We start from the raw sequence: 16,823 nt of genomic DNA on the forward strand, positions 1-16,823 counted from the left end.
CATGGTAATGAGTCCCATCAGTTTGCTTCATACATTCTAAAATGGGAGCTGAAGAAGCCAGTGATCCAAAAACTCCCAAGAATGCAGGTGGTTGGGGGGTGGGGAAGGCTTGCTTTCGTTAATCAAAAGACCAGAAAAGCATCAATATAGCAAGATAGAATGCTTTTAAACAATAACTGCTCTGCTGCAGCCAAAACACCATAGGAAAAAAACTATGGCTTTACCCCAACCCATGGTAGCAAAAGCTAAGTGGGGATCCTCTATTTCCACCCTTTCTGGGCTCTAATTAAATATATACAGGATTTATATACTGAAAACTACACAGCACTGATGAAAGAAATCAAAGAAGATGTAAACAAATGAAGAGAAAAATCATCTTCATGGATTGAAAGACTCAACATAGTAAAGATGTCAATTATCCCCAAATTGATATACAGGATTATCTTTTTTAGAAAAAAAAATGTAGAAGAAATCTTTTGTATCTAGGGCTAGGTAGAGTTCTTTGACTTGACACCAAAAGCATGTTCCAAAAACAGGAAAATTGATAAACTTCATCAAAATTAAAATTTTTGTTCTGCAAAAGTCTATTAAGGATGAAAAACAAGCTACAGACAGAAAAAAAATATTTTCATACCACTTATCAAAGGACTAGTATCTAGAATATATAAAGAACTCTCAAAACTCAGTGAAAAAACAATCAATTTAGAAACCAGCAAAAGACACAGAGACATTTAACCAAAAAGAATATACACATGGGAAATAAGCACATGAATACGTGTTCGATATTATTAGCAATTAGAGAAATATAACTTAAAACTACAATGAGGGGTGCCTGGGTGACTCAGTCAGTTAAACATCTGATTCATGATTTTGGCTCAGGTCATGATATTACAGTTTGTGGGTTCAAGGCCAGCACTGAGCTCTGACAATACAGAGCCTGCTTGGGATTCTCTCCCTCTCTTTCTGCCCCTCACCTGCTCATGTGTGCTCTCTCTCTCTCTTTCTCTCTTCCTCTCTTTCTCTCTCAAAATAAATAAATTTTAAAAACAAAACAAAAAAACTACAGTGAGATATTGCTACATCTTTATGAAAATGGCTAATTTTTTTTTAAATGATGACAAAACCAAATGCTGGCCAAGATGTGGAGAAAATGAATCATTCATATAGCACTCATGAGAATGTAAAGTGTAAATCCATTCTGGAAAATAATCTGGTTTAAAAAAAATTAAACATACAACAGCCATACAACCCATTAATTGCACTCCTAGGCATTATCCCAGACAGATGATTGTGTTTCCATAAAAACTTATACATGATGTTGATAGCAGCTTTATACCTAAATGCCAAAAACTTAAAACAATCCAGATATTCTTCAAGAAGTTAAGGGTTAAACAAACTTGGGTACATCATACCATGTAATACTACTTAGCAATAAGAAGAACTTGGATGAATCTCTAGAGAGTTACACTGAGTAAAAGAAGTCAATCCAGAAAAGGTACATACTGTATGAATCTATTTACATGAATATATGGAACATTCTTGAAATGATAAAATTATAGAAGAGGAGAACAGATTAGTGGTTACCAGGGATTAAGGAAGGAGTAGGATGGAAGTAAGTAGATATGACTATAAAAGGGCAACATGACAAATTCTTGTGATGATCAAAATGTGCTGTACTTCGACAGCATCAATGTCAATATCCTGGATATGATATTGTACTAGAGCTTTGAAGATATTGTCTTTATAACATCTTGTAAGATATTGCCTTTGGGGGAAATTAGGGAAGCGTAAACATTATTTATTACAAATGCATCTAAATCTGCTATTTATCATAATAAAATGTTGGATTTTTTAAAATTAGATTTAAAAAACATACACATTTCTTGGAATTAGATCTTAGATGTCCTGATGAATTTGGCTCTTTATCTCTTGTATTCCTAACTCTCTGAGTTACTGTTGTAACAAATATGATTTAAATGAGTCATAGCATGAATTTTTTAAATGTCTTTGAGAAGTCTGGCGATCTTTTAAGACTCTGAAAAACTAGCACTATGGAGTTACTCCCACTAAAATATAATAATAATATTTTATATTCTATTCCAGCAACCTAAAATCTTTTCTTATTGAGGTATAATTTACATTACATTCATTTCAGGTGTACAACATAATGATTCAATATTTGTATATATTGCCAAATGAACACCACAATAAATCTAGTTAACATCTGTCACCATACATATTAAGAAAAAATGTTTTCTTGCGATGAGAACTTTTAAGTTCTATTCTTAGGAAGTTTCAAATATGCAATATGAACTAAAGTTACCATGGTGTACCTTACATCCCCATGACGTATTTATTTTATAACGGGAAAATAATCCCCTTTTGACTCCCTTCACCCATTTTTCCCACCTCTCCCCACCCCACATTGATTGATTTGCAGATCCTTGCATCCATGGAATGAATTCCACTTGATCTTTTAATGCATTGATGAATTCAGTTTGCTAATATTTTATTGAGGATTTTTGCATCTTTATTCATCAGGAATATAATTTTTTTCATATGACATCTTTGATTTTGGTATCAGGTAATACTGGCTTCATGAGTTTGGAAGTGTTCCCTCCTCTTCCATTTTTTGGAAAAGTCTGAAAAGGATTAGTATTAATTTCTCTGTGAATGTTTGATAGAATTCACCAGTGAAACCATCTGGTCCTGGACTTTTTAGGGAGCTTTTTGATTACTGATTCAATCTCCTTATCAGTAATCAGTCTGTTCAGATTTTCTATTTCTTCATGGTTCAGTCTTGGTAGGTTGTACATTTCCAAGAATGTATCTATTCCTTCTAAGTTGTCAAATTTGTTGGCATTATAATTACTCATAGCAGCTTCTTATGATTCTCTATTTTTGTGGTATCAGATGTAATGTTTCTTTCTACTTCTGATTTTATTTATTTGAATCCTCTCTTTTTTTTTCCTGGTGAGTTTAATTAAAGGTTTCTCAAATTTGTTTATCTTTTCAAAGAACCAGCTCTTAGTTTCATCAATTTTTTCTATAGTCCTTTTAGTCTCTATTTCACTTATTTCCTCTCTGATATTTTTTATTTCTTTCCTCCTGGTCACTTCATTTTTCTTCTAGTTCCTTGATATGGAAAACTAGGTTATTTGAGATTTTTTTCTTGGTGTTAAAATCTTTGGGCATTCATTCATATAAAATTGTAAAGATACTAAAACTATGAGGCAAAACCACTTTGATTCTACTTTTATATTACTGATGAATTAAATATGACTCTTTCCTGCTTCTCTTAATGCAATATACTTTAAATAGCTGAAAGTGCCATATACTAGATGCCAGTTTTAATGTTTTTTCTCCTTAAAGTGATCTACTAGTAGATAAATGTATCTACTGCTACTGTAAAATTCTTCCTTATACTTTAGAATCATATAGCTTTTTTATCATTATTATTAAGTTTCAGATCAGGTTTCAGATGAATTATTCAGATAAATTATTAAGTTGTGCTTCCAAGAGCTTTCATTAAAGCTCATAATGTGGAATAATATCAATAAAGGACAAGAAAAGGCATTCAAAATATGAATACCTCTTTTTTTAAAAAGGAAGAAATTTCTTTACTTAGTCTGTCAACTCAGGTCAGGAAGAAATTTAAACTTAAAGATTTCAGAAATATTTTCCTAACCAGTTTTTCCATTCTTGGTACCTTCTACATTCTTGTCTCTTATGTAGAATTTCTGAAGAAAAACATGAGTCCTATATGTTCTGAGTAAGAAGAGAATAGTTGTGGTTTGTGTTTAATGACAGGTTACTTGTGCAACTTCAAAAGCCATGTAATTGTCATAAATTTACTCATCAGTATTGCATAAAATAAATCTATAAATTCTCTTATGGTTATCATTGGGTCAATTAACCAATACCTCAATATTTTTATTTTTCTGGTTTTTTTTAAAGTATATAGTTCCAGAATAATTTATTTTTCTGTAGAAAAATACGTTTAAAACAAGCAACTTAAAGGACACCGAGTGGCTCAGTTGGTTAAGCGTCCAAATTCAGCCTAGGTCATGCTCTTGTTGTTCCCAAGTTCAAGCCCCACTTCGGGCTCTGTGCTGACAGCTCAGAGCTGGAGACTGTTTCAGATTCTGCGTCTCCGTCTCTTTCTCTGGCCCTCCCCACTCATTCTCTGTCTCTCTCTTTCTCAAAAATAAATAAAACATTTTTAAAAACTTAAAGAAAAAAAGCAATTTAAATAAATTCCAGAGAAAAAAATTTAATTCTTTCAGCATGAATAAAATATTACAAGGCGATGGTTATTTTGCATCAAAAACTAATATATGCAAATTGGCAAGAGCAAAAGCTAAGAAATCATATGAGAAGAGGGAGTTAATAAGAAAACCTTCTTGGGGCACCTGGATGGCTCATTGGTTAAGTGTCTGACTCTTGATTTCAGCTCAGGTCACGATCTCACATTTTGTGAGATCCTGCCCTCAGTGGAACTCTGTGCTGACAGTGTAGAGCCTGCTTGGGATTATCTGTCTCCCTGTCTTTCTGCCCCTCCCCCGCTCTCAATCTACCTCTCCCCCCCCCCCACCCTCCATCTCAAAAATAAATGAAGAAAGAAAAAAAAAGAAAAACTTCTTGGAGAAGCTACCTTTCAAGACAGGTCTTAAAGAAAGCCACAGACATGAACTGAAAGAAATCCACGAAGTATTCTCTGCTTGGTGTTGTACCAGAGCTAAGCCATCAAAATGCAGACCTTCACAAAATGTCTAGGTACCAGGGAGAACAAAAGTGAAAGTGCTACCCTAAATATTAACTTTCTCTCCAATGTGTGTCCTCAAAAGGACCCCTTAGAAACACAAGCGTGTCATGTCAAAAGCATAAGGTAGATGTTATCACTTATATTTTCCATTGCTCACTCTACCAGCATAACTATCTAAATATTCTCCCTAGCACATGTCTTGTCCTCTCTTCATTACCAGTGGTCTTTTGTGCTACTATCAAAGCTTAAAATCAACAATGGCTAAGTATAGAAGAAGCACAAATAAGATCCAAATAAGTTTGGATTTTTCACATTTCTTGAAATATGCATTAAGATTAGAAAAATGGAGTGAGTTTCCACCTTAAAAACTACTACCTGCATATATAATTGGTTATTAGGTTTAATTAATTTTAAATATTTAATTAATTTTAAAAGGTTTATTAATTCTATTAAAGGATTTTATTAAAAGATGTATTTATTATAATTAACTCTTAAAATATTTTTTAATGTTATCTTCAGAGTCAAAATGGCAGACATATTAAAGATATGTACTGTAAAAAAACTAATCTACATCACTCTGAGGAATGACAAATATATATGAAACCACAGAGATAATTTCAGTCTAATTAGAAACACAAAGAAAAGCATTTATTGAGGTTAAGTATGCAGCCACGTGACTAATCAAAACCTTCAGTGTGTGAAGAATTCAGCTTTTGTTCAACCACAATCCAAGTCCACAACTCTGTTCCTTTGCCGTTTAATTCAGACCGGTCTTATTCACACTCCTTTTTGGGGGGGAAGTTAAGGGGCAGGAGATGAAATTATTATGAATGAACTTCCAAGGTTGATAATTCCTGTGTGATAAAACAATTCTAGTAGCTACCTTGCTCAGTAAATCCATGCCCATTTATAATTTTAAAGTTTTCACAGACCTAACACATGAAAATTTTTAAACATCCCATAAAATACATTCTGTAACAGAATTCGGTTAATCTCCTCTATATTTTTAATGCTAGAACCCCAGGGAAACTATCTGAAAAGTAGGATTAATCAATTTATTTAGCATTTGGACTCAGGTAAAGTAAATAAATTCACCTGAGTAGAGTTAAAGCTCAGGATCTATGAAAATTTATATTATAAATGTATCTACTGCTACTATAAAATTCTTCCTTATACTTTAGAATCATATAGCTTAGTTTTCATTATTATTAAGTTTCAGATTTTTTAAAGAAGAAAATATTCACTGGATATCAGACTTTTACCAGTACATCCAAATTTGCATATCTTACTTTCTAATTCCAGAAAGATAGCAAATATTAAATAATTGTAGATTCAAAGCCCATTTAGAAAGCACCTAGGTATCTTTTCTAATTCAATGTTCAATAATGAGTGAATTATGGCTATTTTTGCCCCCACTTATTTTTAATAGCTTGACTCCTTTCCAAAAAATGTTTGTCATCAGCTATTCCTAGTTCCCCTGCCACCCCTCGATGCTAAGTGACTTTTCTTGGTGCATCCAATTTTCTATGCACAAATCTGCCATAGCACTAATCATATATTAAATTATCTACTTAGTTGTATATCTCTTCCACTACACTCCAAGTTCATTGAGGACAAGGTCCATGTCTATTGTCTTTGATTCCCGGCCCATAGGAGAATAGCACACAGTTCCTGAGCTGCTTTTTAAAACCACTTTGTCTTATTATCTATCCTTTGATGGAATCTCCTTTTGGCAAGGGGAATGCCATTGTTTGTTGTCACTTCCTTTATAGTTACATTGTAAACAGAGTACCTTAAGTTACAGAGTTGACTCCTTGATTCAAGCATAAATCCATAAGAGTTCTAGCTTTTGAGTGTGAGCCAAAGACTTACAGCAAACACAAATAGCCACAGCAGTGACTCAATCCAAGGAGTGACAGCTTAAATCACTTCCCCCATTTATTGTACCTGTCTGTCTTTCACCTACCCAAGCAATAGTTATTCTATTAAGCTCTGGTATAATACAACTATTAAAAGTAAATTATAAGTCAAAAACATTTCTCTCCTTTAGCAAGACATACATCAATAAAGAAACCTCAAAGAAAGAAGAAAGTTCTGTGAACATAGTAGAGTTCTCTAAATAATTAGTTCATAAGGTGTAGCATTTAACATTTTTCCGGTCAAGTTACAGGAGTAAAATCATTTCCCAAACTTTTGATATGGTTTTGTATATTTTACTAACCACACAAAGCTCAAAATGAAACTCTAAAGGTATCATGTCCAATAAAAATTAGCTTCTGGAAGGCAGCTATGAAGGATTAGGTGGAAATGAGCCACCTTTCAGTTTAAGTGGGTGCGGCTCATACCTACTCAGTCCATCTGACAGTTGAATTGGTCCTGCCTTTTTGTTCAAACAAGTTGACTTTCTGGTAAAGAATTCTTTTGTCCCCTTGATTTGTTGTGCAACCTAATGTAAGAGTGTGTAACTATAATTGTCATATATAAATGGATACTCCCTCCTGGATTTATAGAAATGCAAGAGCATAATAAAAATGAACCTCCATTTTGGCATATATAGTATTTAACCTATAGAGCAACTGATGATTCATTTTTTGAAGAGAAACCCTTAAGTAGAAATGGTTAGTATATTCATAGTTCTCTACATCTGAAATTTGGGGCATAATTGTGATTCACTTGTTCACCCTCTCCCCATATAGCTTCATCATGAATTAAACAGGTTTGCAGTTCTGCAGAGATTTGGGGCCCACAACAAAATCATCTATTGTAGATCTCATTCTGAAATATTCCCTAGATGTCTAGGAATGAGTAGACAATATTAAAGTCCGCTTTATTACTAATTTTTTTTATCCAAAACAAATTGGCATACTTAATTGAGTGTTCTGAATAACTGAAACCACACAAAGGGTATTAATTTTAAAAGGATCAAAATATACCAAAATACACTCAACACCAAAAAAAAATGCACTGCATAAATAATGTGCATAGTCTCTCCTAGTTATTAGCATTATTTGTTATGCTATCTGGTTATTTCAGTATCTAAGCCTGGTTTCTCAAAAAGCAGAGCCTGAGACAGACTCACATGTGGTATTTGATCTAAGAAAGAGTAAAAGGCAAAAAGCATAAAATAAGGAGGGAGAATTTCCAACATCAGGGGCAACTCTAGCTCCATCTCATAGAATCTTCTGAATTATATATCAGAACTGTGCTCCCCAATGACTAACAGGGGAAGGATTTGTCCATTGACACCCATCTTGCACCAGCTCCTACAGAGTTAACTCCTACATTTCCTATTGTCCATCTGGGAATGTCCAGCAGGCCCCTTCTGGCAGAAAGTGAGATGCTAAGGTGCTAACTTGAGAAGGGCATGTGCCAAATTACTCCTGAGTAAAGTGAATCCAAATCTGTATGAAATCGGTCACCATATTGTGGCTGATTTTAGATATGGCCAAAAGTATTTAAAGTGGTACAAAGACTAATGTTAAATACATTCAGTTACCTGGTGACTTGGAATCAAGATACAGTGAAAGATCACCATTTTTATATATTTTTAGTACTTTTTAGGACCCAGACCTTTTTTTCAACTTATAATGGGGAACTTGAGAGTCTTTAGAAACAGAGGAATGAATACTAAGATTTTATTTCTCTGTATGCTAATCCATGAACATAGAAAGCATATAGTCAAAACTGAATAAAATGATTGTTTACAGAATAATGTGTTCCCCAAAACAAAATAATTAGTATTAATTAATATTTTTAAATGTTCAGAAATGTAAATATTTTTTTCTTTTTCTTTGACTTTTAGACATTGAAATGCCAGCAGCAGAAAATCTTCTCAATACCTGTAAGTTCATTGACAAAGAGTTATTTTCAATGAAATTTAATTCCTTGGATGGCAAAAAAGAACTTCACTTGACAGTCAATACAGTGTACATAAAGATGTAATGGGAAGCCTGCTTTCAGAACCTTGTAAAAGGATGACTGTGGTTGATCTTAAATTGACTGATATCATGGATTTTAAATGAGGAAGACATTATTACATGCCATAATGGCAGAGGGTATCTAGGGACAAGCAGTGATAATTAAGAACTTAGGATCTAAAACCAGCCACACATCAGTGTTGAGCCCCAGATGATACACTTACCAACTGGATGAATTTACACAGGTTATTCAACTTCTGAAACCTTCAGTTCCAAGCCATTGTGATGATAAAAGAAGGCAGCACACGTAAAGTACTTACAAAAGTGTACAGTTCATAATAAGCACTCAGTAGATTTCAGCTATCTGTATTTTTTATTCTGCCTATAAAAGCTTTAGGCCTAGGAACTCTCTGTGGAATTCTGATGATACAAGCCAAGTTCAGTGTGCTGAGACTTACATGCAGGCAGCTCCCTTGCTGGCCAAGGCATTCTGCTTCTATTCTCCCAACCACTGCCCAGGGAAATCTGATCCACAGGGTTGCCAGAACTTGTAGCAGGCTGTCAGAGGAGCACTTCTCTTACCTGGGCAATGAGACTAATTATGGCAGCTGGAAATCACCCTCCAGAGCCAAGCAACACCAACATCATTGGTCCTTACTACCTTCCAGTCACAGCATAGTTATTTCTGAGCAACCTGGGCAAAACTTAAACACAAAGCTTTATTGGATTATTTTTCTTTCTGATATATTTTTACTGAACAACCCTCCAGGAACTTAATAAGACATTTTAGGCGTCCCTGGGTGGCTCAGTTGAACACCCAACTCAATTTTGGCTCAGGTCATCATCCCAGGGATGTAGGATCGAGCCCTGCATCAAATCCCATGTTGGGCTCTGCACTAAGCATGAAGCCTGTTTAAGATTCTCTTTTTCTCTCCTCTGCCTCCCTGTCCAACTCCCACTCTCTGTCTCTAAAAAAAAAAAAAATTTAAGACATTTTAAAGTCAATTATCCCAATTAAAAAATTTTGTACTGATACAATCAAAATCCACAATTAAAAGTTTGTCAGGTTGATAGAAAAGAGGTATACAAGACAGGAATAAAAACAGTAGTAGGAAAGAGACTGGCTAATTTGTATTCTCTCTAGCCAGAAGAATAAGCAACCATCCAGATCAGCATTCTGAATTTGATTTGACCTATCTGAGGTTTTAATTATATTTTAAATAAAAAGTAAGGGGGGGGGGAGGCAAGAAAAATCAAACAGGGTTGAAGAAAGAATAGAGTTTGGTACATGACAAAGTATGTTAAAGTACAGTCATAAATGGGATGCAAGTTACCAGGGTAGGGAGGCTGTAAGAGCTTGGTAGATTCTTTGATGTTTCTGAAAGTATCAGCCATCAAGTCTCCATTATATTCCTTAAATTCTTGAAGTTTACCCTGTGACCTTTTGATATAACAAAAGCTCCAAGGTGTCATGTAAGATTTCAGCAGAGGTAATAACAAGGTAATGCTGCAGAGGTGGCAGCCAGAAGCTTAACAGACACAACAACCATGAGTAAATGGGAATTCAGGACAGAAATTAATGGACAAATATAAATTAGGCTACAGTTCTGAACAAATGCACAAACAAGAAAGTGGAGTCACACAGGGGGGTCCTCCAAGCCCACAGAGAAGCATCTTTGTTTTTATATTCCTCCGAAGGAAGTTCAGTAAAGGCCAACTTCCTTTAGGAGTTGTCCAAATGGAAGGGAGGATAGGGAAGAACCATTATACCTTTGGGTTCTGAGTTATTTGTTTTATCCTCTGTAGATTCCATGATAAGGGAGTGGAAAGAAGGGAAAAGAAAAGGGAGTTATAGTTAGTGGGTCAATATGAAAGCTCATTCAAAAATAAAAACCACAAAGGCTCTGCTTCAGCTAAGTGGTTTTATGAAAAGGATGCCTTAACAACCTGAGGTTTAGATTGCATCAAAGAAAACAATCTAGAATCAGAATCAATATACAAATTTAAGGACTTCAGAGGGTTAGTGAAGATCTTTTTAAGTCTGCATGTCCCTCCCCTGTGTTTCTGGTGCCTTTCCACCTTCAGGAAAGAATATCTCAAGACACATCTTAACACATTTCTGTGAAGCAATTGACCATCTAACCTTTCCAATTAATTTAAATGTTCTTGTTCATGATACAAATACCTTTCTCTAATTCAGAGTTGCTTAACCTTAACACTATTAACACTGTAGGCCAATTTGTTTGTTTCAGGGACAGTCCTGTGCCTTCTAGATTTTTAGCAGCATCCCCAACCTCTACCAATAAATACCAGTAGTGCATCCTCCACCCCAATTATGACAACCAAAAATATCTCCAGATATTGCCAAATTTCTCCTGGGGTTAGGAGTGGAGTGCAAAATTGTCCCTGATTGAGAACCACTGCTTTCATCTATGCCCACTGCACTGATTATGGCAAGTTTTTCTCACTCTAAGTGTTAGGAACACACCCATTACAAAAATGGGTCCTGCAGTCAAATATCATTTTTATTTCAAGATGTCTTATGGGTTATATGACATGGACTTCATTTCTATATACATTTGTTGAGCACCTCATAGGTTATAGGTTCTCTGTGATAGGTTCTAGAAATATGTATATATTTTAAAATATATGGTTCCTGCCCTCTAAAACATTTAATAAGGCTGACAATCTCTAGTAAAAGAGACAATAAACTGTTAAGGAACAAGCTCAGTGCTTTAGCTGGAGTAACATGACTTAGTCAAGAGAATCAGAGAGAGACACAATAATAGTGAAGTTGTACTATTACTGCAAATTTTCCTTAAAGACTTAAAGAGTCCAGCAGTTTCTCTGGATCTAAATTGACACTAGAGCATAGTCCTGTTTCAGAGAGCGTTTTACTTTGAGAAAGGGTTGGCTATCTTCATGTGTTATTCCTTTAGGCCAGATGTTGTGTATTGTAACTTAAATGCTAACACATTTCTGTCTACTCTATCTCTTGTCACTATCCCATTGGCATTTGTAGCCATTCACTCTTTCTTATAAATGTTTCAGAGCAATCACTGTGTTAAACAACTGCTCACAAAATTACAAGCCACACATTTTCATATACAACCTAGTAACTGGTTATCAATTATTATCTTCTAAATTCAAACACTTCATTTTATATGCTTCTTATAACAGATCATAGCAAGGTCATACAGACACACAGAAAGTTATGTGACTAATGAGGATGGGCAGGTGAAAATGTCAATCTATTTTGGGTGAATTCTCAAAAAATCTCATATCAGCAGTTAGTCCTAACTTCTCCAAGACTATGGGCTTTTCCTCAGTTAACAGTTAATAGTGACGTGTATTACAAGAGTTTGTTAACTATAGCAATGCATGCAAAAGCAATATCAGTATCATTATATGCTAACTAACTCCATTTTGAGCAGGTTGTGGACAACGAACAATAACTCCTTCTGGCAACAAGATAGCAGGGGGCAAGGATGCCCAAGAAGGGGAATGGCCTTGGCAAGCTAGCCTTCAACAGAACAGTATCCACCGGTGTGGAGCCACTCTGATTAGTAACAGCTGGCTTGTCACTGCTGCTCACTGTTTCATAAAGTAAGCTCTGGACTACATAAAGCTCAAAGCCACTCATGCACCTGAAAGTCTGAGATACATATCTTTTAAGAACATAGATTATACAACTATGCCTCCAACTATTCAATACTGTGAAGTATACTCTCAAAATTTCTCAATGAATTATCAGTTTTTAAAAAAGATATATTCAGGGTAGAGCAGGAATTGTCAACAGTGGCATTATTATATTTGGTCCAAATGATTCTTAGTTTTGGGGTGAGGGGTATCCTGTGCATTATAGAATATTTAGCAGCATCCCTGGTTCCCACCCATCAAATGCCAGTAGCATGCCCCCAGGACTGAAAAACAAAAATGTCTCCAGTTATTACCAAATGTCTCCTGAAGGATACTGAGTTTCCCTCAGTTGAGAATCACTAAGCTATGCTTAATCCATTTTATAAAGAAACTATAAATCCTAAACTGAACACTATTCTTCTATTTCTTTCTCATCATTATTTCATTTGGTCTTATTTATTTAATCATAAGTATTTGAATTCATCCTGCATCCTCCAATATATATTATAGCCCTATTTGAAATTATTATTTCTTTAAAAGATACATTATTACACCAAAAGTTTGCTTTGTTTTTACCCTTTTGTTTGATGTTTAATTTTACTAATTTCTATTGGCTTTATGTAGCACTTATTGGTTTTATTTGTAAATAAAAATCCCTCTTAAACTTGAGATTTTGAATATGTTCCAGCAACACTATTTTTCAGTGCTTAATAGATAAACCCTTGATTAACAAATAATAGTAAAAGTCATAAGTATCTTCCTATTTATAGTTTTTAAATATTTTTTTTTCTGAAATTTATTAACAAATTGGTTTCCATACAACACCCAGTGCTCATCCCAAAAGGTGCCCTCCTCAATACCCATCACCCACCCTCTCCTCCCTCCCACCCCCCATCAACCCTCAGTTTGTTCTCAGTTTTTAACAGTCTCTTATGCTTTGGCTCTCTCCCATTCTAACCTCTTTTTTTTTTTTTTTCCTTCCCCTCCCCCATGGGTTCCTGTTAAGTTTCTCAGGATCCACATAAGAGTGAAACCATATGGTATCTGTCTTTCTCTGTATGGCTTATTTCACTTAGCATCACACTCTCCAGTTCCATCCACGTTGCTACAAAAGGCCATATTTCATTTTTTCTCATTGCCATGTAATATTCCATTGTGTATATAAACCACAATTTCTTTATCCATTCATCAGTTGATGGACATTTAGGCTCTTTCCATAATTTGGCTATTGTTGAGAGTGCTGCTATGAACATTGGGGTACAAGTGGCCCTATGCATCAGTGCTCCTGTATCCCTTGGATAAATTCCTAGCAGTGCTATTGCTGGGTCATAGGGTAGGTCTATTTTTAATTTTCTGAGGAACCTCCACACTGCTTTCCAGAGCGGCTGCACCAATTTGCATTCCCACCAACAGTGCAAGAGGGTTCCCGTTTCTCCACATCCTCTCCAGCATCTATAGTCTCCTGATTTGTTCATTTTGGCCACTCTGACTGGCGTGAGGTGATACCTGAGTGTGGTTTTGATTTGTATTTCCCTGATAAGGAGCGACGCTGAACATCTTTTCATGTGCCTGTTGGCCATCCGGATGTCTTCTTTAGAGAAGTGTCTATTCATGTTTTCTGCCCATTTCTTCACTGGGTTATTTGTTTTTTGGGTGTGGAGTTTGGTGAGCTCTTTATAGATTTTGGATACTAGCCCTTTGTCCGATATGTCATTTGCGAATATCTTTTCCCATTCCGTTGGTTGCCTTTTAGTTTTGTTGGTTGTTTCCTTTGCTGTGCAGAAGCTTTTTATCTTCATAAGGTCCCAGTAATTCACTTTTGCTTTTAATTCCCTTGCCTTTGGGGATGTGTCGAGTAAGAGATTGCTACGGCTGAGGTCAGAGAGGTCTTTTCCTGCTTTCTCCTCTAAGGTTTTGATGGTTTCCTGTCTCACATTTAGGTCCTTTATCCATTTTGAGTTTATTTTTGTGAATGGTGTGAGAAAGTGGTCTAGTTTCAACCTTCTGCATGTTGCTGTCCAGTTCTCCCAGCACCATTTGTTAAAGAGGCTGTCTTTTTTCCATTGGATGTTCTTTCCTGCTTTGTCAAAGATGAGTTGGCCATACGTTTGTGGGTCTAGTTCTGGGGTTTCTATTCTATTCCATTGGTCTATGTGTCTGTTTTGGTGCCAATACCATGCTGTCTTGATGATGACAGCTTTGTAGTAGAGGCTAAAGTCTGGGATTGTGATGCCTCCTGCTTTGGTCTTCTTCTTCAAAATTCCTTTGGCTATTCGGGGCCTTTTGTGGTTCCATATGAATTTTAGGATTGCTTGTTCTAGTTTCGAGAAGAATGCTGGTGCAATTTTGATTGGGATTGCATTGAATGTGTAGATAGCTTTGGGTAGTATTGACATTTTGACAATATTTATTTTTCCAATCCATGAGCAGGGAATGTCTTTCCATTTCTTTAAATCTTCTTCAATTTCCTTCATAAGCTTTCTATAGTTTTCAGCATACAGATCCTTTACATCTTTGGTTAGATTTATTCCTAGGTATTTTATGCTTCTTGGTGCAATTGTGAATGGGATCAGTTTCTTTATTGCTTCATTGTTAGTGTATAAGAATGCAACTGATTTCTGTACATTGATTTTGTATCCTGCAACTTTGCTGAATTCCTGTATCAGTTCTAGCAGACTTTTGGTGGAGTCTATCGGATTTTCCATGTATAATATCATGTCATCTGCAAAAAGCGAAAGCTTGACTTCATCTTTGCCAATTTTGATGCCTTTGATTTCCTTTTGTTGTCTGATTGCTGATGCTAGAACTTCCAGCACTATGTTAAACAGCAGCGGTGAGAGTGGGCATCCTTGTCGTGTTCCTGATCTCAGGGAAAAAGCTTTCAGTTTTTCCCCGTTGAGGATGATGTTAGCTGTGGGCTTTTCATAAATGGCTTTTATGATCTTTAAGTATGTTCCTTCTATCCCGACTTTCTCAAGGGTTTTTATTAAGAAAGGGTGCTGGATTTTGTCGAAGGCCTTTTCTGCATCGATTGACAGGATCATATGGTTCTTCTCTCTTTTTTTGTTAATGTGATGTATCACGTTGATTGATTTGCGAATGTTGAACCAGCCCTGCATCCCAGGAATGAATCCCACTTGATCATGGTGAATAATTCTTTTTATATGCTGTTGAATTCGATTTGCTAGTATCTTATTGAGAATTTTTGCATCCATATTCATCAGGGATATTGGCCTGTAGTTCTCTTTTTTTACTGGGTCTCTGTCTGGTTTAGGAATCAAAGTAATACTGGCTTCATAGAATGAGTCTGGAAGTTTTCCTTCCCTTTCTATTTCTTGGAATAGCTTGAGAAGGATAGGTATTATCTCTGCTTTAAACGTCTGGTAGAACTCCCCTGGGAAGCCATCTGGTCCTGGACTCTTCTTTGTTGGGAGATTTTTGATAACCGATTCAATTTCTTCACTGGTTATGGGTCTGTTCAAGCTTTCTATTTCCTCCTGATTGAGTTTTGGAAGAGTGTGGGTGTTCAGGAATTTGTCCATTTCTTCCAGGTTGTCCAATTTGTTGGCATATAAGTTTTCATAGTATTCCCTGATAATTGTTTGTATCTCTGAGGGATTGGTTGTAATAATTCCATTTTCATTCATGATTTGTATCTATTTGGGTCATCTCCCTTTTCTTTTTGAGAAGCCTGGCTAGAGGTTTGTCAATTTTGTTTATTTTTTCAAAAAACCAACTCTTGGTTTCGTTGATCTGCTCTACAGTTTTTTTAGTTTCTATATTGTTTATTTCTGCTCTGATCTTTATTATTTCTCTTCTTCTGCTGGGCTTAGGCTGCCTTTGCTGTTCTGCTTCTAGTTCCTTTAGGTGTGCTGTTAGATTTTGTATTTGGGATTTTTCTTGTTTCTTGAGATAGGCCTGGATTGCAATGTATTTTCCTCTCAGGACTGCCTTTGCTGCGTCCCAAAGCGTTTGGATTGTTGTATTTTCATTTTCGTTTGTTTCCATATATTTTTTAATTTCTTCTCTAATTGCCTGGTTGACCCACTCATTCGTTAGTAGGGTGTTCTTTAACCTCCATGCTTTTGGAGGTTTTCCAGACTTTTTTCTGTGGTTGATTTCAAGCTTCATAGCATTGTGGTCTGAAAGTAAGCATGGTATAATTTCAATTCTTGTAAACTTATGAAGGGCTGTTTTGTGACCCAGTATATGATCTATCTTGGAGAATGTTCCATGTGCACTCGAGAAGAAAGTATATTCTGTTGCTTTGGGATGCAGAGTTCTAAATATATCTGTCAAGTCCATCTGATCCAATGTCTCATTCAGGGCCCTTGTTTCTTTATTGACCGTGTGTCTAGATGATCTATCCATTTCTGTAAGTGGTGTATTAAAGTCCCCTGCAATTACCACATTCTTATCAATAAGGTTGCTTATGTTTATGAGTAATTGTTTATATATTTGGGGGCTCCGGTATTCGGTGCATAGACATTTATAATTGTTAG

General features: G+C 35.7%; 1 protein-coding gene across 1 annotated transcript in view; it reads left to right on the forward strand.

Annotated features, from left to right (window-relative positions):
* Positions 1-16,823, forward strand: part of LOC122469331 (transmembrane protease serine 11C-like) — a 58,974-nt gene that overhangs the window by 32,148 nt on the left and 10,003 nt on the right. The window contains exons 6-7 of the mRNA XM_043556642.1: positions 8,568-8,606; positions 12,117-12,288. Coding sequence (XP_043412577.1) covers positions 8,568-8,606; positions 12,117-12,288 — 211 coding nt within the window. The remainder of the gene's footprint in view (positions 1-8,567; positions 8,607-12,116; positions 12,289-16,823) is intronic.

This window comes from Prionailurus bengalensis, chromosome B1 (genome assembly GCF_016509475.1).
Source record: "Prionailurus bengalensis isolate Pbe53 chromosome B1, Fcat_Pben_1.1_paternal_pri, whole genome shotgun sequence".
Lineage (NCBI taxonomy): Eukaryota > Metazoa > Chordata > Mammalia > Carnivora > Felidae > Prionailurus > Prionailurus bengalensis.